Source organism: Petromyzon marinus, chromosome 13 (assembly GCF_048934315.1).
Source record: "Petromyzon marinus isolate PM22_M1 ecotype Great Lakes invasive population chromosome 13, UKy_Petmar_22M1.pri1.0, whole genome shotgun sequence".
In the NCBI taxonomy this organism is placed as follows: domain Eukaryota; kingdom Metazoa; phylum Chordata; class Hyperoartia; order Petromyzontiformes; family Petromyzontidae; genus Petromyzon; species Petromyzon marinus.
In genome coordinates this window covers 3,443,850-3,469,411 of record NC_133679.1, presented here as the reverse complement: position 1 = coordinate 3,469,411, position 25,562 = coordinate 3,443,850, and the positions used below count along the sequence as shown (strand labels likewise).

General features: G+C 39.1%; 1 protein-coding gene across 3 annotated transcripts; it reads right to left on the bottom strand.

Annotated features, from left to right (window-relative positions):
* Nucleotides 1–455: 455 nt before the first annotated feature.
* Nucleotides 456–25,562, bottom strand: LOC116942223 (mothers against decapentaplegic homolog 4-like). Of its 3 annotated transcripts, none has more exons than XM_032953943.2 (13): nt 25,298–25,562; nt 22,172–22,651; nt 19,442–19,616; nt 17,114–17,143; nt 16,569–16,829; nt 14,243–14,356; nt 12,091–12,210; nt 9,468–9,521; nt 9,003–9,041; nt 8,470–8,653; nt 8,145–8,313; nt 7,628–7,766; nt 456–6,968 (listed from the first exon to the last, which is right to left on the bottom strand). In XM_032953943.2, exons 2-13 carry the CDS (start codon nt 22,406–22,408, stop codon nt 6,757–6,759), a joined length of 1,734 nt encoding a protein of 577 aa, XP_032809834.1. In that variant the 5' UTR covers nt 22,409–22,651; nt 25,298–25,562; the 3' UTR covers nt 456–6,756. The 3 variants fall into 3 exon arrangements, with proteins under 3 accessions (XP_032809834.1, XP_032809835.1, XP_032809836.1); XM_032953944.2 differs by lacking the exon at nt 25,298–25,562 and adding an exon at nt 25,076–25,248; XM_032953945.2 differs by lacking the exon at nt 9,003–9,041 and having other exon boundaries at nt 25,298–25,561.

Genomic DNA, 25,562 nt, shown 5'->3' with positions numbered 1-25,562 from the left:
TTTATTATAATTTAGTGTCTCATACTTTGTTGCTTTACGGATGTCTTTATAGTCTTCGCTTTTCCTCCTTGCCAACGTATATTGTGGTTTCAGACAACTTTGTGTTTGCTTTCATTTTCCTAAACATTCAAACCACTATTACTATGCCAGCATTATTTAAAGTGGTGACATCAATTTCTCCTCTATGCCTTTGAATCTGTTGGTGAATTAGAATAGGCATCGTTACCTGCTGGACTCGGAGGTTTTTTTGCTTATCTTGGTTTTTCAAATCCACTTCTCAAAATCGGTTTAAGGTACATATTTACTTTCAATTAAATGTGGCACAGTATTTGGCTCTTAATATATTAAAAAAACAGACTTTGTTAGCGTTCATACGGTATATGCTTGACAATGCACATCACAAATGTTATTTATACGGCATGTTGATATTTAACATTAAATATCACTCGAACATGCACATTTTTCTTTACTTTTATTGAGAATTTAAAAGCAGATACAATATAAAGACTAGGTTAAAGAGAATACACTTCAAATTCCATAACTTGATAGGCAACAACAAAACTGCTCACTGAATACGCATTCCAGGTCAATAAACAAGTCACGATAGCACTTTTAACAAAATGTCCAATACAGTAAAACCTTGGATTGCGAGCATAATTCGTTCCGGAAATGTGTTTGTAATCCAAAGCACTCGTATATCAGTTGTGATCACGTGACGCTCGATAGACAAAGCGTATACGTACTACTCGTATTGCAAGACCTCGCTCGTTTATCAAATTTATATTTATTTAAAAATTTTGCTCGTCTTGCAAAACATTCGCAGACCAAGTTACTCGCAATCCAAGGTTTTACTGTACTTAACGACTGTAAATCTAGAATTTGAAGCTTACAATTACGTTTTATTTGCAAAACTTTTTTCAGATAAAACTAAAAACATATATACAAAAGCAAAACAGTGCAGAGGTATCTGTTAAATAATTTGCTAAATTTACCTAGTTTAAAATCCAGAGCACTAAAAATTCAGCAAACATTTACACAACTGTACGGAACAAAAATCATGTTACACATAATACTTCTCCATGCAGTACACAATCTGTCAAAAGTTAAAAGGTTAATATTGTGATTACGAATGCCAAAATGCAATCATCCATTGCCAAGTTTGTAATCTATCTCAGTGCTTTGAAGTTTAAATTGCACACTTGAATTCGTTTTAAAAACCGAAGGTAACTCGTGAATGAAAGCGAAGGCAACTCTGAGGTTTGGTAATTGTTGAATAAGATTTTTTTTAGTGAAATAGGATGGAATGGACGATGCATTAGTTAGCCAAAGTGCACAAATGCCAAAATCCATTATCCCAAAAAAAGAGGCTGTTGATATTTCAGAATTGCAATCAACATTATATACCCATCCATTAGTAATGTTTGTGCATATATATGATTAAAAGATGTGTTCATGTATTCAATCAACTTTACATGCTATTTGAAAGTTTAAATGGGCATAGGAGATACTGTATTCAAACACCTTGGGAGGTGTATTTGCTCATGAAAATATTCTAAAACGTACTTAGTATACAGATAATACATTTAATAGCATTGTGCTGACAAATTATGGCCACATTTTTTGGAGGACTTCCAGTCTTCCCAAAAATTTAATTGGGATTCAAAGTTAGAGAAAAAGTCGCAAGACTACAATTCTAAGTCGAGAGATGTCAACCTTTATAAGACGAGTAATCGTTTACCACCGTGTGTGCATTGCTTCAACGGTATATATGCGTGTCAAACCAAAAATCCCAGAGAACAATTTCAGTTATTTTACAACCGATACATGAAACATCATTGAAAATGGTCTTATGGTTGGTGATAAATTGTAGTTGCAGCCACTACACATTGGTACCTAAAAAATAGATAAAATAGGGAAATAGTTTCAATTCTAAATGCCTAATTAGCCCGGTAATGATTGCACAGATTGATTCGCCTGTGGCGAGGACTCAGGTGATGTGAATCCTGATACACTAATTGTTTTTAATTGACAAATGGAGTGTTAGCAGAATAACTATAATACATTTGAAAAAATAAAACTTGACATTAATATTTTCTAGAGTGAAAAACAAAAGTTCGACTTACAAGGTCACTTTAAATAGTCCCAAAAAAAACCTGTAGGTGCAATGCAATATTGTTGCAACACATTGATAGGCGGTAAATGCATATTTCAGACATTGCCGACATTCAAAAATGTACAAAATGAAAAGGCAACCTCAGACATTTTTATTTAACTTACAAATTCAACCTCACTCCTACATTAAAAAATGTTACATGCCATTGCATACTCCAAGCATCATATTTACTCATAATTAATTTGCGAAGTTGAGTTCCAAAATGGAGAACGGAATATCTACATGACTTGCCCAACTATTTTTTTCAACGTGGGTTTGAAAAACGTTTAGCAGTTCGGAGACAGCGAACCTACCTGTTGCAATGTTGCAGCTTTGCAGCATTAGAATAGTTAATCAATGAAAGAAATATCCACGCTCGTCTCATGCAAATCTACATTCAAGAGATTATAAATCTGTTTAATATGGTTAAAAGCTTAAACTAAGCCATAATGGTATACATGAACGAATCCATTAATCATAATCGTTATCATAAATTAACCCAAATGATTCACAGCCTATGGCCGAATCACCTAGATTTAGGCCGGATCTTATACGATCTCAGAAGAAAAGCTGAATGGAGCCTGGACAGTGCGTGGATGGGTGGATCATGCACAACACTTAGAACAAAATTGTCAGCAGAGGGCAGAGCAGTAAAACCATTGCTGTACTTTAATATGCTTTACTATCTATGCTGCCCCTTTCACCAGCCCACACAGACCAAGGTGAAGTATGGTCAAATAATCACGATGATTTGCACAGCGTCTGAAGAACCTCGTCCAGCAGTGGGGTTGACGAAAGGGCTGTACATGTACGACCATAATTGTTTCACTTGCCGCAATAGATGTCAATTGGTAGAGTAGATGGTCACAAACCCACAAGTTGAAATGCCAGCTTGACATAACTTAAGCCCAGTGTCCCTCTGGTCAGTACAAACTGGTTGCAAATCAACAGCGGTTGTGCTAAAGAGAAACTACAGTGGGACTTCTACTACCCAGGACCTGAAAAAGCAATTATCACTGCTCAAAGCTTGCATGACGAAGATTGGGGCAGTTTGGCAATGAATTAAGTATAGTTAAGAAAGAGGGACTGAAACTAAAAAAGCATACCGTGGTACTGGAAATGGGTCAAATGTACTTGCAAATGTAAAATGTAGATAAAAAAAAAATACCTTCATTGTAAGCACATTTATCACAATGTACAGGGAATAGCAAACCATTGAAACACTGCACAACTTCACTAACCATTGTGAAATATCATATGGCATAGGATTAAGCACAGACATAAACAGGTTAATAACTAAGTTGTTTGGCTTATCATACGATAATAAGAACCTGTCAATTTGTTTTCATTCAAATTGCATAGCATCTCAAATGCTTTGAAAGATACATTATGAAGTAATACTTAAGTGTGCTAAAATACAACACTGATCATTTAGTCATAAACATTGATAAAGTATTAATAATAAAATTAAACCCTAAACTCTGTTTAAATATCAACAATACAAGTCCAGGAGTACATCAATGTCCCACTCTGGCAATGTGAAAAATGTTTAACATTCCATATCTTAACAAATACTCTTTCAAATGGCGAAAAATAATTACTGTTTACTTAACCACGTGTTGAAGTCTCTACTTAGAAAGGTTGAATGGACATTTCAATTATGACTTGCAGATATGTAAAAAATTGAGAAACTCAAATGATGCATTTTTATTCAGAATTAATGGCATCCTACACCTATAATCAAATAACATTTTTATATATAAAAACTACCAAAATTACATTTATTTTAACACAAGGACAATTGCAATTACAGCTATTATAATTGAATTCAAAGTAGCATAAACATTTTCAGTGATTTCCAACTAAACCTTTACCCTTGGCTACATATGCATCACGTTTCATTTCTATTAAAAACAACTTTAAATGGCTTGAGGACAACCGCTTCATGGCAGAGTATACTTATTCACATTGATAGCTAAAGAATGAAAAAAGCAACATTAAAAAATTGCAGGATACTGCTAACTCAATTAGCAATCAATCTGTAAGACTGGCTTGTAGCAGTTGTACATCTAAGTGGAATTTCCAGCACAAAGAGAACACCACAAAATAGCAAAGGTCTCTCTACATCGAAGCCCACCCCCCCGCCCCCCAGGTGTGAATTTACAATGAGTGCTGTGATGCAAGAAGTGTCAGTAATAAATATGGTTCGGCTTCGACTTGAGAGTGTGTAGGATTGGATAGCAGCATCTTATAAGCAGATTCCCCTGCACATCCCAAATTTAATCCCTTCTGAAAAAAAAATTATGTAAAAAGGCACTTTCGTGATACGCCTCCGCCCCCAGAAACCAATTACCACCTAATAAACTTTCACATAAACAATTGGGAAGGTTAACATCTGTTCTTATTCATATTAAAACAGTGGTGTAATTTCTAACAGGTGAATGAAGACCATTTTAACGCAGCCTTTGTCATAGCAAATGTTCTGATTAAATGTACTACTGTGGCCATGAGTCTGGTAAAGTTGGAGATGTGAACCAGGTGAAGTCAAAGACGACTATCCATACCCATCTCAAACTTTTAAGTTAAAGTCTTCCCAAGTCTGTATGCGTGTAAATGCATGCAAGTGCTGTACATACAAGAGGACACGCATCAAACTGGACCATGAAAGTATGGAAATACAAACCATCTAGTTTACTTTCCAAAATGATACGTCCTAACTTTATTGTGTCCAGCGTTATGAGTAGCATATAACGAGGCTTCAAAATAAGCCCAAGGCCAGGTCTGTGATATTATTTTTGTATGCCAATACTAATCTCCTGGAATGCCCCACAACCACAACGAATATTGTAAAAGTTATAGCATGTGCAGAAATATGGAGTTGTTTCTTAAATTAACAAGTTCTTAAAGTGTTTCTCAAAAGTAAAAGTGACATAAAATGACACTGCTGTGTAATAAATAATGTATGAAATATCAACAAGGATGGTCTGTGTACTACAACTAATAATTTTTATAACGGAAAATTTTCCGTCGTTCTCATTGAGCAGCTATCACACCTCCTGTATGTGAACTTCTTACATTAAAGTGTTTACGACACACGTCTGCCACCCATGCACGAAATAATGCACTCTATGGATAATGGTTGCCTTCAACAATTCTTGATGTTTACAAGTGTATGCAGTTTTTATAAATACACGGGAAATATCTTGATTTGAAGCTTTCGTGACTGCAGGAATCCATAAAGTCACGTAGGTATAAAATAAAGTAAATCACGTTTCGATCGCAACACAAGCGACCATCAGGTTTAACAGACACAGCAGGAGAACTGCTGACATAGGAGAAAGAGCTGCTGCAACAAGACTTTATATCGGATTTTGGTGGGCTCAACCCAAGGGTAAGTGGGCGGAGCTAGAGAAGGAATTTGTACGTAAATGTAAATGATAGATTAGCATGTCAATGTCCTATATAAACTCTTGTTGCAGCAGCTCTTTCTCCTATGTCAGCAGTTCTCCTGCTGTATCTGTTCCACCTGATGACGGCCGTTTGTGTTGCGATTGAAACGTCGTGATTCATTTTATTTTATACCTATGTGAAATTACCGAAAGAACCAACGAGTTCACGAGAAATATTAAAACAGCAAAACAATTAGAGCAAATCTACATAATTAAGATTTCAAAATAAAACAATAAAAATGTATATGCAATATCCAAACAGTACTTTGTAATAATTCTACAAGACAAGAATATAGAGCATTTAACAGTAGGCAGAACATTACCTGCAACCACATGGTCACAATAAACAATTTAAAGGCTCTAAAGATGGCTTTATTTGTAAACATACCTTACCTTTATGTACACGTCACTACAGATGCCACAATACATTACGCTGTATACAGATACTGCCAACATAATGAAAAATTCATAGGTCAAGACTAAGCTATGATTAAATGCCCAAGACTATACTAGCTTAAACATATAAAAATTAAAAAAATACATATATATTGATTTTCTTGGTGCAAATGTTTGCATTAATCATTACAATGGTTTGCATCTCATTGCATTATTCTAATCGTATGTAACATTTCATAAATCCATTTAAGTTGTATGTAGTTATACATTTTTATGACTTTTAAGTGGATTTAAGACGCATTTTAAGTTATGAAACGTGCATGATGCATGGCGCACGAACAATGCAATTACACAAAGATCCATTCTCATTTGTTGCAACTTCATCGTGTTATCGCACTTGAAAATCTGAAAGCCAGATAACTAGGCTTGGAATACTCCAGTCAAGCAACATGTTGACTTGAATTTGCCAATTTGAGTTTTCTTCGATTAGGACTGCAAGTTAGGACATGATAAAGTCCCCAGAGATCTATACATTGCATTTCACTCGTGACTAGAATACCAACTTGAAATCATCTTCAAGTGAACACACAAAAGAGAAAATGAGCCGAGGGCATCTGCAAGGCATAGGCCATCAACGTTGGTAACGATCAAAGTTTCCCTCCTCCAACGAAGACAAATAATGCTGCTTCAACACAAACACACACACACGAATCAACGCAGTGCAAAACCCTTGGGCGCGTCGCTGGGGAGAAACGGTCCTCAGTCGAGCGGCCGAGGATCGGCCATGGGCATGGTGTGCAGCACCTCGTCCAGCAGCTGTAGGGCCCGGTGCAAGTGAATCTCGATCCAACAGGGCGTCTCCTTGATGCTGTGCCGTGGGTAGTCGGGGCCCCAACCCTTCACGAAGCTCATGCGCAGAATGCAGAGCCGCCGCAGGTCGTCCACGCCGATGCCTGCTGCCGCCGACAAACCTGACGGCCGTGCGATGCGGGCAGTCGTAAGTATTTCTAGGATTTTGCTTTTTTATTATTATTATGGAGATTGCACGAGTGAAATGGGCTTGATCGTATTCGCGATTGCATTCTCAGTTAAACCATTTCAACATTAGGCAAGCTATTTGAATTTAGTGCTGTGAACATTTTAAATGTTCAGAGGCGATCCATGTCTTGCTGTCTCTCAATGTCATTCCAAGCGTGAATCTCTCATTGCTTATTTGCACAATATTTAGTTGCCTTGCATGTTATTGAGAATGACCATGTCATACGGGAAGGATGCACCGATTAAAAACACTTCTTTTTAATGTACATTGGTTTGTTATTTGTGGCTATATATATATTTTTTATCAGTAGTAATGAAAAATGCATAAGGCCTCCAAAAGGAAGATTGTATTCCAAATCCATTTACACACCGAAAAGTACACATTTCTCAGTTACCTTGCTGCAAGATAAAACCACGATTATGAACCCATCTGTTTAACAGATATGCCATCTTACATGGTCGCTTGCTGATAAGGAGTATGAACGTCTTTGAAAATCCACAATCTCTGGGTCCTTTGTTTGACGTGGAGTACACTGAAGGGTGTGTAACAATACACGTCAATATCAACTTGCGCCACGTGGGGGAGACTTACTGATAGCTGGAGCAATGCCTCCGACAGAGCCAGGACCGGGGATGTTTCCAGCCACGGCAGCTGCCTGTGCGGCAGCAGCTGCCTGTGCGGTAGCAGCTTGCTGCTGCATCTGCCGGTGGCACTGTCTGAGGTCAAACACCTGCCATCACCAAGGGCAACAACAACAACAAAAAAATCACACAAAAAAAATTCACCAAATTTTTAAAAAATCTATTTTTTTGCATAATTACAACAGCAAAAATATAAACCTTTACAGGATACAAGTCGAAGAATGGCAATCATTCGATGCAGCTATGACGATTGGTTCGTTCTTTTCTCAGGCCGCTTGTCCTGGCGAGGGTTGCAGTGGCAGCATGTTGAGTAGGGCGCTCCAGACCTCCCCTTTCCCTAGCGTTCCCAGGCCAGCCGAGCAACATAGTTCCGCCAGCGTGTGTCCTGGGCCGGCCCCGGGGTCATCGCCCAGTGGGGCTCTTGATGATTCTACTTCAAAATGCTTTAAGATTTTACGTGAAGTGACCTTTATATATGCGCCGGGATAGATCTTGTGTACAGCATCTCCGGGTGCCCGGCCTGCTTCCCGATCCAAGTAGTAGCTCTGCACGAAAACGGCGTGGTCGCTGAGACAGCGGACCCACACGTCCCCCTCTCCCCGGCACTCCAGCTGGACGCCCTTACCGATGTGAAGCCTGCACACACACACACACACGGCGATGAGTAAAGCTTGTCTGTCACGTCAATGGGCAAAGAAAGAGACTTACAAATGTACATAGATCAGGCACTACTGGAATACATTTCTTCTCTACAGATGCAGGGAACACCTTAATGTTTCGAAAGGTACTTGCCTCGCCTTTTCGCTGGCATCAGTCCGATGAACATTGGAGAGCTGGCCGAGACAAAAGCGGTCGCCACCCGAAGGGTCCACGTAGCCATCCACCGTTACAATGGGGCAGCTGGAGGGCACTTTGAACGTCTCGCCCACCTGGACGTCCATCTCAAAGTATGCAATGGAGCACCAGAACTCTGGACCTACAAAGGGGAGTTTCACTTATACATCACATTTGTTCATTACATATGTAGAGTCAAATACCTTTCTCTACGAGTGTTGTAAGGCTGTATGGGGTAAGTTCTTTGAATACAGACTCAGTGACGTTCGTAAAAAGTGTCCGTGAGGTAAACAGCATGTACGCCCCCTTTCACCTTTGACATTCACCTCCTTACAAGCAAACCCGTGCTACCCGTGATGTTATCTCTGTGACAATGCTTTGGTTAAATAAAAAAAAAGCGAATTTGATTTGTGCAAGTGGTTATTTTTTTGTTATTATTTTTACATTATTGTTTTATCACCGCAAAATCTCAATGAAAGGCTATTCCTCACCGATATTACGCTGGGAACGCAAGTTTGACCCATGTGCATCTGTTAAAAATGCATTTCAGAATGTCAGAATACATTAGAAAAGCTCACTGATCATATTGGAGGATGTTGTTGACAAATGGAACCTTCAAAATAATTCGGACTCCGCTCATATTTCTCTTAGGAATCATTCAATGATGAGGTCACAACATGAAACAAAGTGAGCTATCACATTTTTAAGTGACGGCATGCATTCTGTATGACATTATTAACTGAAAGGTATAGAGCTGTTTATTCAAGTATCATTACCATTATCAATCATAAATTTTACCCAAAAACTAGGTAAACTTGGTTATCTCAGTAATTTTAGGTATTTTTTTAATTATACACAAGTCAATCTTAGTGATCAACAGATATCCACTTTCCACGGATTTTTAGATACTAAGTGAGGTTAAGAAACAGTAAATTATTGATACCGTTTGTACATACCTGGATGGGTGGAAAGAGGAGGCTGGAAAGAGAGCTCATTGTGGTGTGGAGGCCCTGCAGAAAAAAGGAAAACTCCTTTGCATGAGCCAAGCAACGACTACTATTGTATCAGTTCCAAGAAATGTACATGCTGTGCCTTGAGACAACTTATGGATTCATGTGGTTTGTTTATTTAGCATTCAAAATGTGGCCCCGAGAACATTATTACAATCTGCCAACCCATGCCTTGTGGAAGGATGGAGCATTGCCAAATATTTGCCATTTCATTTGATTAATTCTTTAAGGAGGTCAAGAATAAAAAAATAATCACGTTTTAAACAGCCACATTTGGAGATAATTATTGTTATGAATACATAATTCTCAAGAACAACACCAGTTATTGCAAATGCAATACATCTTAATGATTTACAATGAAATTATAATGAATGGCATGTTGAAGAAACAAACAAAATAGAGATCAAGGGGGGAAGTTTTACTACTTTGGTTTTTCATTATACCGATTGATGATATTAACCTCAATTCATTAAATAATAATTTTATGATAATGTTATGGAAGGGTACAGAGTAACCTGCAACGGCTGAAGAATCATTTATTTTTGTTTATTAGATGTTGCACATAGTTGTTAGAAAGTATTGCATATACTAGATTCTTCATTCAAAGAAAATGTACAAATAAAATTCGTCACACTATGGACTAACTCATCTGGTAACACATCCGTGGCAAGATTAGAACACAGTCCAAAGAGCATGACCTCAGCCATGCAACCACTACACCAGCTTTAACTACAAACTATGCTGCCACATGTACACATGCACCTTAATCAGTGTGCAAGTTTTGTCGATTTATATCTATACTAGTTATACACTTTGTATATCCTGGAAAGCCTCACTCAGCTTGGGATGTCTGGACTAATCAAATTATTATCGGTGTGAGGAAACCCGCAAGCTTACTTTCTGTACTGGCAAACTTGCAGCACTGCAACTTAGAAATATGTGCAAGTCCTCAACTCTGCCTCCAAAGTGCTGGATTACATGTTACAGCATGTTACAGTAGTCTCCATATGATGAAATGCATTTTTTCCTGTATTTTAAAGGAATATATGGTGGTGAATATAAAAATTCAGTGGTTGTTTGTGACCAGATTTTAATTACTCTATTTATACTGGGCACACGTCTGGGGAAAGAGTGAATTTAGTATTTTTAAAAATGTAGTTATAAATTAACCGTGCTGTATTATTGATCCAGTTCACGTTTTAATATGAACATTGTGCTTTGCCAAACACTGTGGTAAGTAAAATGTTGTCATTTATAGCCAGGCGATCCCAATATTTTATATGTGGATATAAATTGGTAATTGTTAAATATCATGTAAAGAAAAATCCATGCAAAACTAAGTTCTCAAGTAAGAAATTTAGGAAGACAAATTTGGTTAAATGTATAATAAAAGATCAGCTACATTTAATATATATACATGAAATCATAAATATATTTAAAGTATTGAGAAGCACAACAATTTTATGGAGTTTGTGCTATTTGATTTGTATTATGACCTATAATTCCAGATTTTATATCATCCATGTAATTATGAACACACCATACAAAGTACATGGAACATTTAAATATAATATATACATATAAAACAATGTGCAGCCCTGCCATTGCTTGCTCACACCACAGTCCTCCATAAGAGAGAGTGCAGTGAGTCCCTTGTCGTAATTTGGCCCATTCTTCCACACGGTCAAACAATTTTGAAGGGGTAGTAATCCCTACTTTACACCACCACACTTAGCCTAACCATCGGCTATCTGTGGGTGCACCCATCTGTACCGCTGGGTAGACAGAGGCAGGGTCATTTAAGAAACTTGCACCACTGTTTCAACACTTGTTTTAAAATATCTCACTAAATATTTCAAGTTGGGGACAAAACAAACACAAATATGGCTAAATGGAAAAAAAAATAAGGCTGTTTAAGCAAAAAACACAGCTGGGCAATATCGACAAAATCTAGAGCTCCTCTAATCCAAGCTCATGCAACATGATACACGGGAAGCAATCACTCGCATTTGGAGAGCAGCTTATTATTTTCCTGCAAACACAAAACGAGCTTGCTCGAGCAGAGTAAATAATATGGCTTGCACGGCACAAACATATAATTCTGTATTCACTGAGCACAAAGATGCCCCAATGCATTTATTCTTTGTGACAATATTTTGCCGTTACAAGATGAGGTCACCTCATCAACGCAGAAACTGTTGGGGAAAAATGTAAGCAACATAAAACTTTCACCAAAACGTAAACCTTTTTGTACAGATACTGTAAAAAAAAACATTCCATTTGAATAAAAAACATCCCTGGCAGCAAAATTGTCAATATTAAGAAAAAAAAAATTTCAGAAAGGTTTAAAAACGTGTACTACTGCTAGACAATACTATATTTTTGGAAGTTTTTTTTTAATTGTAAAAAGCACTGAGAAATAATTCCTGCAACAAAAGACACGTGTAATTTTAACCATATAATAATGTGCAAACTTAAGGGGGATTGAACGACCAATGGCAATTCTTGAAATAATAAGAAGTGTATTTACTTCTAAACAATAAAATCAGACGACGTTGTTTGTACTCACAGTAATGATTGGGATGATGCAAGGGCGGGTGGTGAGGAACGGGAGGACCATTCTGGTGGTGGACCATGTTCGCTGTGTAGGTGGCCGTACTGCTGCCCGTCCATGTGGGTGCAGCACCATCTAAATGGACAGCAATATGGCTGATGTAGATGCAGAGCAACAACTTCAATTTCACATTCAGGTTGCCCAAGCCAGACAACCACATCAGGAGCAGTGGAGTGCATCACTGTGATGACTCTTTCGTATTTGTGGATTGGGCATTGCATCGTTACACGTTGTACGGTCTGTTCTGGATGACCACAGTCACACACTGGAGTATGTTTTAATTTTCCATTTGTGCATCAGGTATCCACATCTGCCATGGTTTGTGTGGACACAGTTTAGGGTGGACCATGAGCTTCGTGGAAGATCTTAGCGTTGGCAGTGGTGCACGGTCACAAACAGCAAAAATCCCAACACACTCATCACAAACGCGATAAAAAATAATAGGCGACTGTTTGCGCAATGGCACTTATTTGTAGCATTAGTGAAATTAACGTGCGTGCTCTTTAATTCAAATAACAATTTCTGTCACCCTACTGGTTCATAGCTCAGGCTTTGATAAATCTTTCCACAGTTACCAATGTGTATAATTGCATGTGGTCATCCTGGAAACATAATGAAATGGATTATTCACAAGGAAACGCTGGATTAAAAAAAAAGCAGAAAAACAATAGGCCAAAATTAACAGGAAAAATTGAATAATGCGAGCCTGGTTTATCACTTCAATGATGGTGTCAAGCATACAAGTGGAATTAAATGCTGCATCATGCTGGTCTAACCAGGGGCGGAGCCAGGATTTCAGGCCGGGGTGACATTCAACAAATTTTAATTTCAAGAATGATTAGAGAGTCAGGCTGTTGAACTAGACGCCATCGGTTGGCGACACACTCTGACAATGCAGTTGCACGGAGTCCGTCAGACCGAGTGTCGTACACTTACACGCAGAATGTCACCCCTGTCACCCCCCCTGGCTCCGCCCCTGGGTATAACCAAGTCAAATCTAGGTGAATGTTTTCATGAATGATACTTTAGAAAATAATTACATTTCCTGTGCTTTACAATGCATTTTAAATAAACCATACACAAAAACAGATGTTCTTTAACATGTTGAGAAATTGTAAAACCTGAAGAAATAATTGTCACTTAAGTTTCCTATTTGATCCTTATGGTGGTACCCCGGGGTACCAAATAATACAAAATGGCCGAGGCAATTAAATATTTTATTTCTGGGACACAATTTTTTCCAGGGGTGTACTTAACTCCGCGACTGGGGTACCAATCAATTTGAAATCAATGCTACTCCACAGCGAGGACGATTGCGCTGAAACCCTGAACGCTCATATGCACCACAGTGCATCGTGTACAGCTCGTCGAGATGAGTCGATTGCCACACCGTCGACCATCAACAGACTAAAAATTACTGCATCACGGACATTATGTGAGAGCCAGGGTACTATGGTACCCCGGGGTACCGCCATAAGGTTCATTTATCAAAACAAATTTTACGAGTAATATTGACATTACCTTTCAAGGCATGTTAAAATATAAACCATGAAGCTATTATGTAAAATATGAATAAAAAAACAGCCTGCTGTACGAAATTCATTGACAGGATTCTCCCATCCCATCTTTAATATGTAAAAGGTAAAGGCAATTACTTGCTCAAGCCTCTGTTGGTGGAAGGCCCTCCACGAGAGGGAGCTCTGTAGAGCCCTTCCATGTATGCATGTTGAACTTCTTTCGCACCGTACGTAGCCAACCGCAACGGTATTTTGGTCTATTCCACACTAGCCAGAAAGATCTGAACAGGTGGGGGTACCCACAATTCATACCAACCACAAACGACCTGCAGATCGACTAAACTTGTGGTGTACTCCTTACACTGCTGGGCGACCAGACCAAAGGAGAATTAAGAAACTTGCTTTCTATTCCACAACTACCATGCCTGGAGATTGAAATGACGATTGCAAATGCAGTGTGTGCTTAAACATAACACCGCAGGTGCATCCCCCCCTCTTCATCCGCAAGCGGCATACCTCTTCTTTCTGAGAACCAGTGCACGCTCACTACTCAAAGCATGTTACTCCCCCCACCACCCCAAAGGGCTTACTGTGAAAAGGCTGAGGCTGGCTCGAGAAGCCATTCTGTGGCGTGACCGGTTGCTGTCCACCAGACACGGCGACCATTCGATCGCCGTGGCCCACTGCCAGCAGAGAGCTCTGCCCTGCAAGAGAATGTCACACGCCGCCGCAGCCGCCGCACATTATTACGGGGATAATTATAACTCGTGGGAACAGGGGGGAAGCCTACAATAACACCACCAGATTAATGATGTGCTAATGGAGTACAAATGCACGTGATAATAAGCAGGCTTAGCTCACGATATGAATCACCTTAAAGAGTACGTGTCATTTCTTGTGGTATCAATTTATATTTTAGTTCTTAAGTGTGTAATTACTGTCAAAGCTTTCAATTTAATGAGTATGTATTGTTCATCATGGCTATTTATTTTCTTTTTGGCCATGCCAAGAAAAGCAGAAGTTGAATGTGAATTTTTTTCACATTTCCAAATAAACGAGAATTAAAAAAAAAACGTGAGTATATTAGCAGACTGCCTTAGAATTATTTTCTTGTCCGGCCCATCGCAGCGAATGCTCTATTGTACTCTTGTACGGTTCCCAAATCTTCAGCGACAAAGTACAGCCCACGTCTTCCTCTTATACTCTTCAATTTTTTTTTCATGAGCACACAGCTCCAACCCTTAGACAGACACCCATATATGGCTATGTAAGCACACTGTATGGCACTCAATGCCTTAATGCAATAAATCAGCATGACATGGTACAGTGTGGGGGGTGGAGAGTGCTATAAGGCTCCCTTCCTACTATGTGAAATGGTGTGGCACTTCTTTATAAAAAGGATCGCGACTTTTGCATGAACAAAGCACAAAACAGTTAGGCTATCAATCTATGCAGTACTGCTGTAGAACTTGCAGCAATTTCAAAGGATAATTCAGAATGGGGTCATCCTCCCACAGCATTTAGTATTAAAATTAAAATAATGAGTGTGAACAAGTTAAGGAAAACAAGCAACAGTGTAATTTTTGGCAGAGGGTCAAAAATGGCAAACAGCAAAAAAGCACAGGCTGAGGACATGAAATTTGCTGAACATGCAAACCCTTAAACCCATCCAGAGCAAAAGGACAACTTAAATCTCACACTTGCCTGTGCCAAGGTCCAGGATGACAAAGTTGCGAGCTCAGTACTCCGACATGATGCATTAGACCCCAGAGACATCCCTGACTATTTTTTTATTCATCAGCATTAATCCATTTAAATTATCAGCAAATCCCTTTGCAGTTTTGCCAGATGTGAATGACCGCTGATTCAGTCACAGAGTATTTACTGGGCAAAAGTGTGCACTCCTATTGTGTTGTATGTTTTAGAAAAAAACAAATTATACACATGTACCAATTTAGGCATGACACATTGCACCAGTAAAAAGTACAGTCTACATGTGATTTTTTTTTAGACGTTGTAAATGCAGCCGCTGAAATAAGGTGGCAGGTTATTTAACTTCGCTTAACACGGAGGTTTTCGTGACCAATAGTAACTAATTGACACGTTTGGCTTACGTGACAAGCCTTACTAATTGGCTGTGTCGGGTGGTGGTGTGTTTAACAACACTTTGACATTTACCACAAAAATAAAATGTATTATATTATTACTTATGTCGACAAATGAATGATAATTTGCAAATGAAGAAATTGTTTTCAGAAAAGATTAGACATGCCTTCAGGTGTGTCCAAGCCTCTGTCAAAATGACAAGCTTTACAATCACTTATTCAAAGCAATTTCCAATTTCAAGAAATTTTAACAGTTGAAATTAATCAATGTGCATGAAAAAACAACTATATGTATAAAGCTCCAACTCACTGCTTAAACTCAAGCGACTTTCCACACACACACATTCACATCACGAAGGAGAAATGAAAGAAAAAAACGAATACATTAGACGGCACCAGAAACGAAATATAACTCACTAAAGGTAGGTTCAAATGTGTTTTAATATTTTAAAAAATCCCAGGAAAGCCTGTTTTGATCCAATAGCAAATCAATATTTAATATGCACGTTTTATTTATATGGACTCTGTATATACGTTATCCATGTCATCTGTTTATAGAAATCATCACTCTGTCTTGAATGGAGTTGTACGCGGATGCTTCTTTCAGAAGTCGCTAAGAGGGCAGTGGAAAAGTTTAAAGACTGGAATGATCTAATAATTATCTTCACAACATGAGAGGGGTCCTTATCCAGCAGTGGGCTGACAAACGGGTTGTACATGTGGTTTTAAAATATTCTCACATGGTAATATAAAGGCTACATTCACTGAACTGAACCGCGCCTCCACGTGTGTGTGTGTGTCGACTACGAACCAGCGGGGATGAAACCAGCGGAGGTAGTTGGGATGGAGGTGTCGCCCTGGCTTGAGATTGACTGCGTTGTGGCAGGGGGCAGAATGGTAGACCCGGCGAAGACATCCAGCTGTGTTCGGGCAACAGATGGAGGAGCTTGAGCCTGGTGTGAAATGAGCTGCAAGCTGCCGTGGGCCCCCTCAGAGGCGAGCCGGCCCGAGGGGCTGTCTGCCGCCAAGCAGTCGAGGATGGGCTCATCTTTCACCAGCAGACTCGAAGGACCTCCAGAGGATCATACAACACACAGAGCAAAGCCAAATATCACTCAAGTTCTACGAGCAAGTTACATGCTGTAAAAAGATCTGATCACAGCAGAACAATGTTTTAACGTAAGATTTAAATATTGAATATAAAAAATGCAATTAACCACGTTTAATTCCAAATTGTATTGTAACTATAGTCTTAAATGAATGAAGCATTTATCAGGAACACAAATGCTCATTTTTTTTTATTTTGCCATCAACCACATTAATATATCATGCTGCTAAATTAACAGATGTACATACCTGTACTTTGTAAAGTCAATCCAGCTAAATCTGTAAAAAAAAAGTCGTACAAAATAATTGATTGCTTGTGATGGACGTCAGAAATATTCACAATGAATGCCAATGACAATTACATATTCAACTAAACAAAAACCAAGAGTGACATCAGTAAACGTGGTTTGTTTTTTTCGAAACTTAGCTTTTGTTAGCAGCTGTCGGCATGTTCCTTACAGGCCTGAACAACAAAATAATAAAATATATTTTATTATTTTGTTGTTTCCCTTCAACGTGACTTTACCGAAAAAACTAAGAATATGAATTACTGCAGTCACGAAAGCTTTAAATCAAAATTTAGGCCTGAACAACTTTCTCTGGCTCTGAGGCTGCACTTGAGATCAGCTCATTCATGTAAGCAGACAGTTTAATTTTACAAGTTCGTCCTAATATTATTATACTCCAACACCAAAAACACAATTGGAATATATATTTGTAATACATAGTCACATTTTAACATTTTTTATAACATTTACTTCCTTCTATTAACATGATAACTTGATTGTTAAATATGAACAAAAACTGGCCTGCTTTGCACCCAATCTCTTAGAAAGTACAAACTTTTCAGGAGTATAGTTGGCACCAAGATCCACTTGTCTGGGCTAAGGTTAAGGAAGGCGAAGATATTCATTATGGAGCTGTGATGTGGCTTGAGGGAGTAAAATTAAATTGCACATATCTTGTCACGTTAAAAATGTTAGCTCATCCGCATAACACAGTGCACTGAGCAAGCCCATCCCATATCTAAATACAGCTGGCTTTGCTGAAACAGAATTTACAACACTGCTTAACAATGCTAATATAAAACCAAGTATGTTTCCAAGTGTCCCAGGTTACTGGGAAAGGTGGCAACAAGTTAAAAACAAAGATCTAAAACTCTTCCTTCCAATCTGTCCATCTGGGCATGCTGCCAAACTGTGCCACACCATTGAAGTGTGATATTTCGCAGTGCAGTGGCTTATGCTTTAGTCGATGTCTTGTTTCATCCTACGAAGGCCCAATTCAAGATTTAAAATGTGGCTTTTAATGGAAATCAAATAACGTTGAATATGAAGTTGCCATAAATTAGATTTTGCCTTCATAAATAATGACAAAATATAGTGCAATCATCTGAAACACCTCACACCGCAGTGAAATGTGATTTTTTTGTGGAATGCGTGCTCAATTGCTAGCAGGACCTTCTTAAAAAATATTTTTAAACAAATCTGTGAGGATTACTTCATATTTTAACTACATTATACATAAAAAACTCAACAATACCTAATTTAACCAATGCAATACATGTATTTTTGTACCAACATTGCAGAAACAAAATTTAAACAAAATTAGCATAAAAATAATGACCCAATTTGCACAATCAACAAATGCTTCAGTAAAAATTTGAAAAATTAATAATTGTACTGTTACATTTACAGCCTGTATAAATATGGCACGAAAGAGTCCCTGCTTGGATGTTTTGATCAAGTCAGCTAAAATAACAATGGTAGGAGTCAATGGATGCTCAAAGTATAAATCAACTGTGTAGCAGTCCCATCATGCATCATAATTTTACATTTGAATAGACTTCCTCAACAAATAATCCAGCCACGTAACTTCTGTGACATTTTTCTAAGTATTATCATGTACAGCCTGGTGCTTCATCACAGGCGAGTGGGAAATCTTGTGCAAGTAAGACTAGAAAGCTTACACAATTCGTTTCCTCTAGATCATTCATGCAAGCAACACCAAATAACACTTCATGAACAGCAGTTAGAACAAATGGAGATGAGACACTTTGATAAAGCTATAGTATAACATTTATCTTCTGAATCTTGACTGAAAGCTTTCGTGCCTGCAAGAATTCATACTCTTTTGGTATTTCGGTAAAGTCACGGTAAAGTCAGTACCGAAAGACCCATGTCAGCAAGCACAAATGGTTTCTGGCTTCAAAATATGATCTTATTACTTTTGACTTTGACCATGATGGGCTTGCTTTTCCCTTCCCATAAATTGTTCACCACAGTTATGCATGTTACCATTCGAATAAATTGTATATGGGACAAACAGAAATTAAGATAAATTAGGCTAGAAAACATTTGTCAGTTTCACTTGCAATCACTATAACTTGCTGTAAACAAGTCACTATATGGAGACCATTGCTTATTTCTTAATCAATAGAAATGTTTTATTTACAATCACATGGTGCAACTGTGAACAATTTTACAAGTTAACATTACAGTCAACATGAATGGGATTTTGAAAAATTCAATAGTGTATCAGTGAAGAAGTGCTTGAAACAAGGAGATATTTCCATACCAATGCAAGGAGAAACGACCCTCTCATAGTGGTAAGGGTTAACACATACACTGTCAGCCTTTAGGTCAAAGGCGTACTGACAGAACTTGACATGTTTCAGCTCATTCTTGTGTAGATCGGGCCACCGCCAGATGCGTGCATAGACCACATGGGGGAAGCCTTTTCGGCCTGCAACCTGCAACAAAACGTGTGGAGTTACATAAGGATTATTTCAAGATACACCTCCCTTCCATCTTATATTTTAGAAATTAAGGGAAAACAAAACTCCCAAAAAATACAGGTGTTACAAAACTGTGGACAACACATACCTAGTCTGTGTTGTCACAAGCTGTTCCAACACGATTTCACAGCTTTGGTGACTTTTAAGCACACTGTCAGTAGAGCGCCCTCATTATAACGTCAGTCACACTGAAACCATTTCATGAGATGAGACCTCGGTGCGCCTGGCTTACATCGCAACGCTTATACGTGCCTACCAATGCATTAGTGTTCCTTGTTCAATGCAAGTGCACGACTAATTGAGAAGAGTTGCATCACCATCGGGTTCCTTTATTCAATGTTCAATACTCAAAAGAAGCCGGTTATGACATTATCCAGAATGTGTAAAATCTCATCAGATCTCAGAAGCTAAGCAATCTTGAACCTGGATAGTACTTTGAAGCTGCTGTGGGGCTGTTGTCAACAGTGGGCAATCCAGAAAAAGCCACAAATATAGTTAACGTTCTTAGATGACAAAACGATAAAATAGTATGCATCTTTTATTCAAATATGAGTCTTGGTTAAGAGTATAGCTAAAATTTCAGAAAATGAAATAGTCAATTCAATTAATGTATATAAAATACATTCTATGCAAATAAAATGTGACACTGTTAGGTAATGTAATTGTGTAGTATTGCAGTCTTATATTGACATTTACTCTACATGTCCCTTGAGTGAATATTGTTACATTTCTCAATACGTCCCCATAAGATGATGGTTACCCATAACGTCAGTCAAAAGGTCATTGACAAAAACAATTGCATTCAAAAGCATGTGCCAGCAATAAACCGTGATAGCAAAACTACTTGCACGACAGTAAACCTTTCTACATGAGTGTATTTAGCATTTCATTTTACCAAATTGTTAGTAAGTGCTCACACGCCACAACAATAAAATCCAATCATATCCTAAAGTTACTATCTCAGCACTGAACCTATCCATAACATCACAAAAAAGTGTTATGTACTGCAAAAAGGTCTCGATAAACAAAGAAAGAAATATAATCATCTATATTTTAAATGTGCTTTCTCAAATATTTGCAAAGCATACATCTAAGGAAATGTGAATATCATGACATTCAAAGTGGCATTCCAGATTTATTTTATTTACATCTGAAGAAATTTATCTTTTTAATTTGCTTCACAAGCTTTTTTCCAGTAACTTTACCTGAAAATTATTAGATTACAAAAAATACATTTCTCTGGTAATGTGAAAAAGAACTAGTGCCAAATTCTTTTTGCTCAACTCCCCCATCAACATGTTTTATATTTCACATTCACGATTCAATTTCAGCCCACACGCAAAGAAAAATGAGCCAGTCCATATTTTTCATTCCACCTTACATTGGGTGCCCAAAGCAATTACTTGAGAGATTGATAGTTTTCCCATATGGTTTACATAAAATCCATCGGTCACACCTGACGTGGTGTACTCTGTAAAAGCTATGTTTTGCTTGGTCTTATTTTTCATAACCTTAAAAAAGAATCCGAATAACAACATTATGTATATCCCTGATATTAAAACCTATTCTGACACTTTACAATTAAAGCACCTAACTGAAAAATGTTTTGCTAGTATCTGCGAGTAGCCAACGAAAAATGTCAGAGTAAAAGTTTCTGTAATAGAATGCAATGTACTTTTTTAAGTATTGGTTTCCTTTAACTTATAACATCTTTAAAAAAAAAATATGCGCGATTAAAATTAACATTGTTGATATGTAAAAAGCGCTTTCACGTGTCATTGCTTGCTGTTTGTAAAATGCAGTATGATTTTTAGGCTTGGAAGAGAGCCTATTGATTTCCTATGTTGTACAGCCACTTCATTATAAATTATAAATGAACATAAAAGTCCGAGCTCAGCAGTAAGCTTGATAAATGATTTCTGTTCTAAAATATATTCTAAGAAATCAGGTTTTAAATGCTCTCTGCCTTTTCGCTGCATGCACACAAGTACAGTACATGTATTTAAAATCCAAAAAACATACTACTCCTTTACTGATATTGGCAGCAACGGCATTCTACAAGGTACAACGATACTTTGCAAAATCATGTAAGTAGCAACATTTAACATGTTTAAATTCAGCACTTTCAATAGTTTAAGTAAACAGAGAAAAATGCACTTCAGTAAAATGAAACTGAAAAAAAATATTTTTTCAAAAGTGTTGTCATAAGGTTACAACTGAAAGTGGAATTATATCCAAGCAAATGTTTCATTGTGGAAAACGGGTAAACATGTAAAGTCCTCTTGACAACACCAAACAAATATGAAGGTGAATGCATTTTGTTAGATACCATTGATGACCCAAAAAAGGAAGCACTCGAATAATCTTATTCTCCAAAAAAATGTAAAACAATTGCAAAACACGTACCTTATTACGTACTCATCTGGCATAAAAGGGCACGCGGTTTAAATAACTCAAACGCAGCGGGCACAGTTTGGGGCATACGCGTGCACACGCGCGTAGGAGAATACCTGTAGCCTCCCATCCAGGGTCCTCTGGATGGTGACGCACTTGCTGGGGTGCGCTCCGTTCGTGGTGACGGCGGTGATGAGGGAGTCCAACTCGTCCTTCTTCTCCTTGAGCTTGCGCACGAGGCTCTCGATGGCGCGCTTGGCGAAGGTCTCGCTCTCCCCACCCTGGCGGTGGCACAGGAGGCTGTGCACGATGCTCAGACAAGCATCGTTGCTCGACGGCGTTACCAGGGACATTGTCTTCCTCGCCGCTGCGTTGCCACGCGGGAAGAAACTACTACTACCCGTGCCGTTTGCTCTCCTCACCCCGTCGCAGTGCTTGCGGGGCAGGTAGTCGTGGGTGGCTGGGAGGGGGGTGGTCAAGCGTGCCCTCTCTCCAAGCTTACCTTCTTTTGTCAACGCCCGCAAATACCAGAGGGTGGTGGCAACCGAATTGTCGTCACTCAATGTGGCACAGCCAGCGGTGGGAAGAATATCTGGCTGCAATGGAGAAACGGAGCGAGCGTGCTTCTTCAATACGCGTGCGTGCGTACACGTGCGTCACACCAAGGACGAGCAACACGAGATTGGCTTCCCATGAACATATCGTGATGTGTCATTCATTTATTCATTTTTTTGGGCTAGTGATTATACCGGCGTGTTCTGATGCGCTGGGACAATGTATATTTTACATGCTGTATAAACACCAAATCACTGTGTGCCAGGTAAACAGTACAACATATTTATAAATTACATAATTACCTACCTTATATTAGAATACGCATGCTGAAAATGTTTGCATGTAATTATAGATAATTTTTAAAGCAAAAACTAAAAATCACCTCTTTAAAAGTCCACGTTACTGACGAATAAGCGCTGTCTAAATTATTGTTCTCATAACGATGAGTACGTTTAAAAGTTACGATATTGCCCTGACAGCATGCACCAACAGCCTGACACAGAGACCATTTCAGCACAAGATGCGATTTCACTTGATATATGCCAGGCTGCTTTCACACATTCAACAACGAGTTCATAGAATACATTAGCTTGATACTGAAGATTACATGACTGACATTTAAGGAAAGCAATACTTTATTATGCCCAGGGAGTATTACGTCCTTCCATTCATCCAAGGCTACTTAAAAGTAATTTCATGAAAACTACAAAATCGTTAAACAAGTGAAATCTAAATTCCTAAACTGCTTTAAGTCTCGTGCGTAAAACATAAATGTATCAAATCGCCACAATTATTTAACGAAAAAAGTCAGACTCTAATGCCGATAAAAAGCGGAAATAAGCCGATTAGAAGTTACTCGTCCAATATATAGTTAGGTTTTTAAGTGCATACTTCGCAAGCTATCACCTTTTTCACAGTTGCATGATTAAGCTATGGCTTTATATAATTCTAAACTGTAAGTACACATAAGTAAACACGTCCTAGACCACTTAAACAAAAGTGACATTCCCCATAGTTTCCATTCAAACTCCATAAATAAACCACGACAATTTCCACCGAGAATGTTCACCAAAAGGGGCAGAGGCAAACTTTGCCACACTCGTTAACGAAACCAAAATAAAACCAGAGCTCAAATTCTATCCACACAAAGGGCACCTATACATTAAGTGCTGTTAGCGAGCACCGATAAAGGCCGGCACTGTGGGCACATGAGCTGGTTTGGTGGCCAGCACCACGCCCGACCGTCACTGCTGTTGGGGCCGTGAGCGGGAATCGAACTCGGGTGGCCGGGTTTAAAGGGCAGCGAGCTAACCGCTCCCCATATATTTAAGATATAGGGCGTCCAAAAATGAATAGAGCCAAAACAAAAAATCAAGTTTAATCTCTATTTTTTTTGTTATTCGAGATACCGACGAAAAATTAGATATTAATATATGCATTAGACTTATAATAAGTTTTAGTTAACTTAAAATGTTACGGTAGTAATAAACTTCAACATATCGTCCATCGATTACAATAATCAATCTAATTATGTGTTTAAACTCTGAGAAAACATTTTGCGACACCCTGTATATACAGAGTATGCTTTAGTACATCAGCGTATTGGTTTTCAAGACCAATATTATCCAGCAGCATTGATTTCAACAAGCAAACATTGGACATGTTTCGATATGCTGGGTCTCATCAGCACAGCGGCTGGTTCAACAAATTCTGCTGGATAGTCAGATGTTATTGGTAAGTGAACACTTCATCAACATTGGTCAGCATTTATTGCCTTGGCAGAAATTTAAAAAAACACCCAGGCTGGCATATCGGGCTATGGGCCATTTCACTCTGAATTCGCTCCAAATCTCCTTAATTTCTTGACTGAATACCAAACATAACCATTCAAATTGTGGATTGCACTTTTAACACTGGATGGATAGGGCCCTGAAAAAACTGGGAAATTTGAACCAAGTTTCCAAAATAAGACCTCAGCAATGTCACATCGACAATCTCACACGAGTTATTAGACGGCTATTAATCAAACACCCCCTTGCAAAAGTCGAAAATCACTCGCACAAACCCACTCACTCTAAAAGTAAATAACCAAAAACAACGTTACTTGCAACACTGCATCATGGGGAGGCGCCATAGTGAGCCCCAGCAGCTACGCGACACGGCGGCCACATTTCACGGAAACGTTCGCGAGGACAAAAGCATGCGCAACAATAATAAAGTAAGGGGGGAGGGGGGATTTTTTGTTTGTTATCACAGAAGAAACCTAAAACAACAACAACAACAAAATGATCGACGCGCAAGTGCTCGCATGGCATTTTCCAAGGGGCCGCTCCCCTGGCCAAGAGCCCAGGCGCCCTTCTCGCCATGCCACCTAGGCCTTCTCCCCCACCCACCTACCTACCCGCTCTCTCTCTCTTTCTCTCTCTTTCTCTCTTGGTCACATCAACAGCGGGCATTACACTTACTCAACACGCCAGTTGTTAACGTATCGTCACACGTAACGGTGCCCGTCGGGTGCCCGGGTGTCAGTGACCGCGGTGCGCTCCACCGTGGTCCCGCCGTGTGCGGGCGTCTGGCGCGCACGCCGAATGTAAACAAAAGGCCCCCGCCCCCACCGCCGCGCACCTCCTCCCTTCTCATCCGTCTCAACAACAACAACAACACGAAACGAAACGCTCTCCACGTACCTGCGCTCCTCCTCGTTGGCCATTTATCAACGACGCTCTTTGATGGGGGGAGTGGGGGGGGTAAAGAGCTTTTGTCGGCGAGAGACCAGACGTCGGAGCGGTCCACCGAACGGAGACAGAGACGGGCAGAGAGACAGGTTACTGCCGTGGCGACGAAGGCGACGACGACGAGGAGGAGGAGGAGGGAGACGAAACGACACCCAGCATGGAAACCTCAACAACACCGCGAATACTTCCCAGCGGACGGGGCTGATGCCAGCTCAGA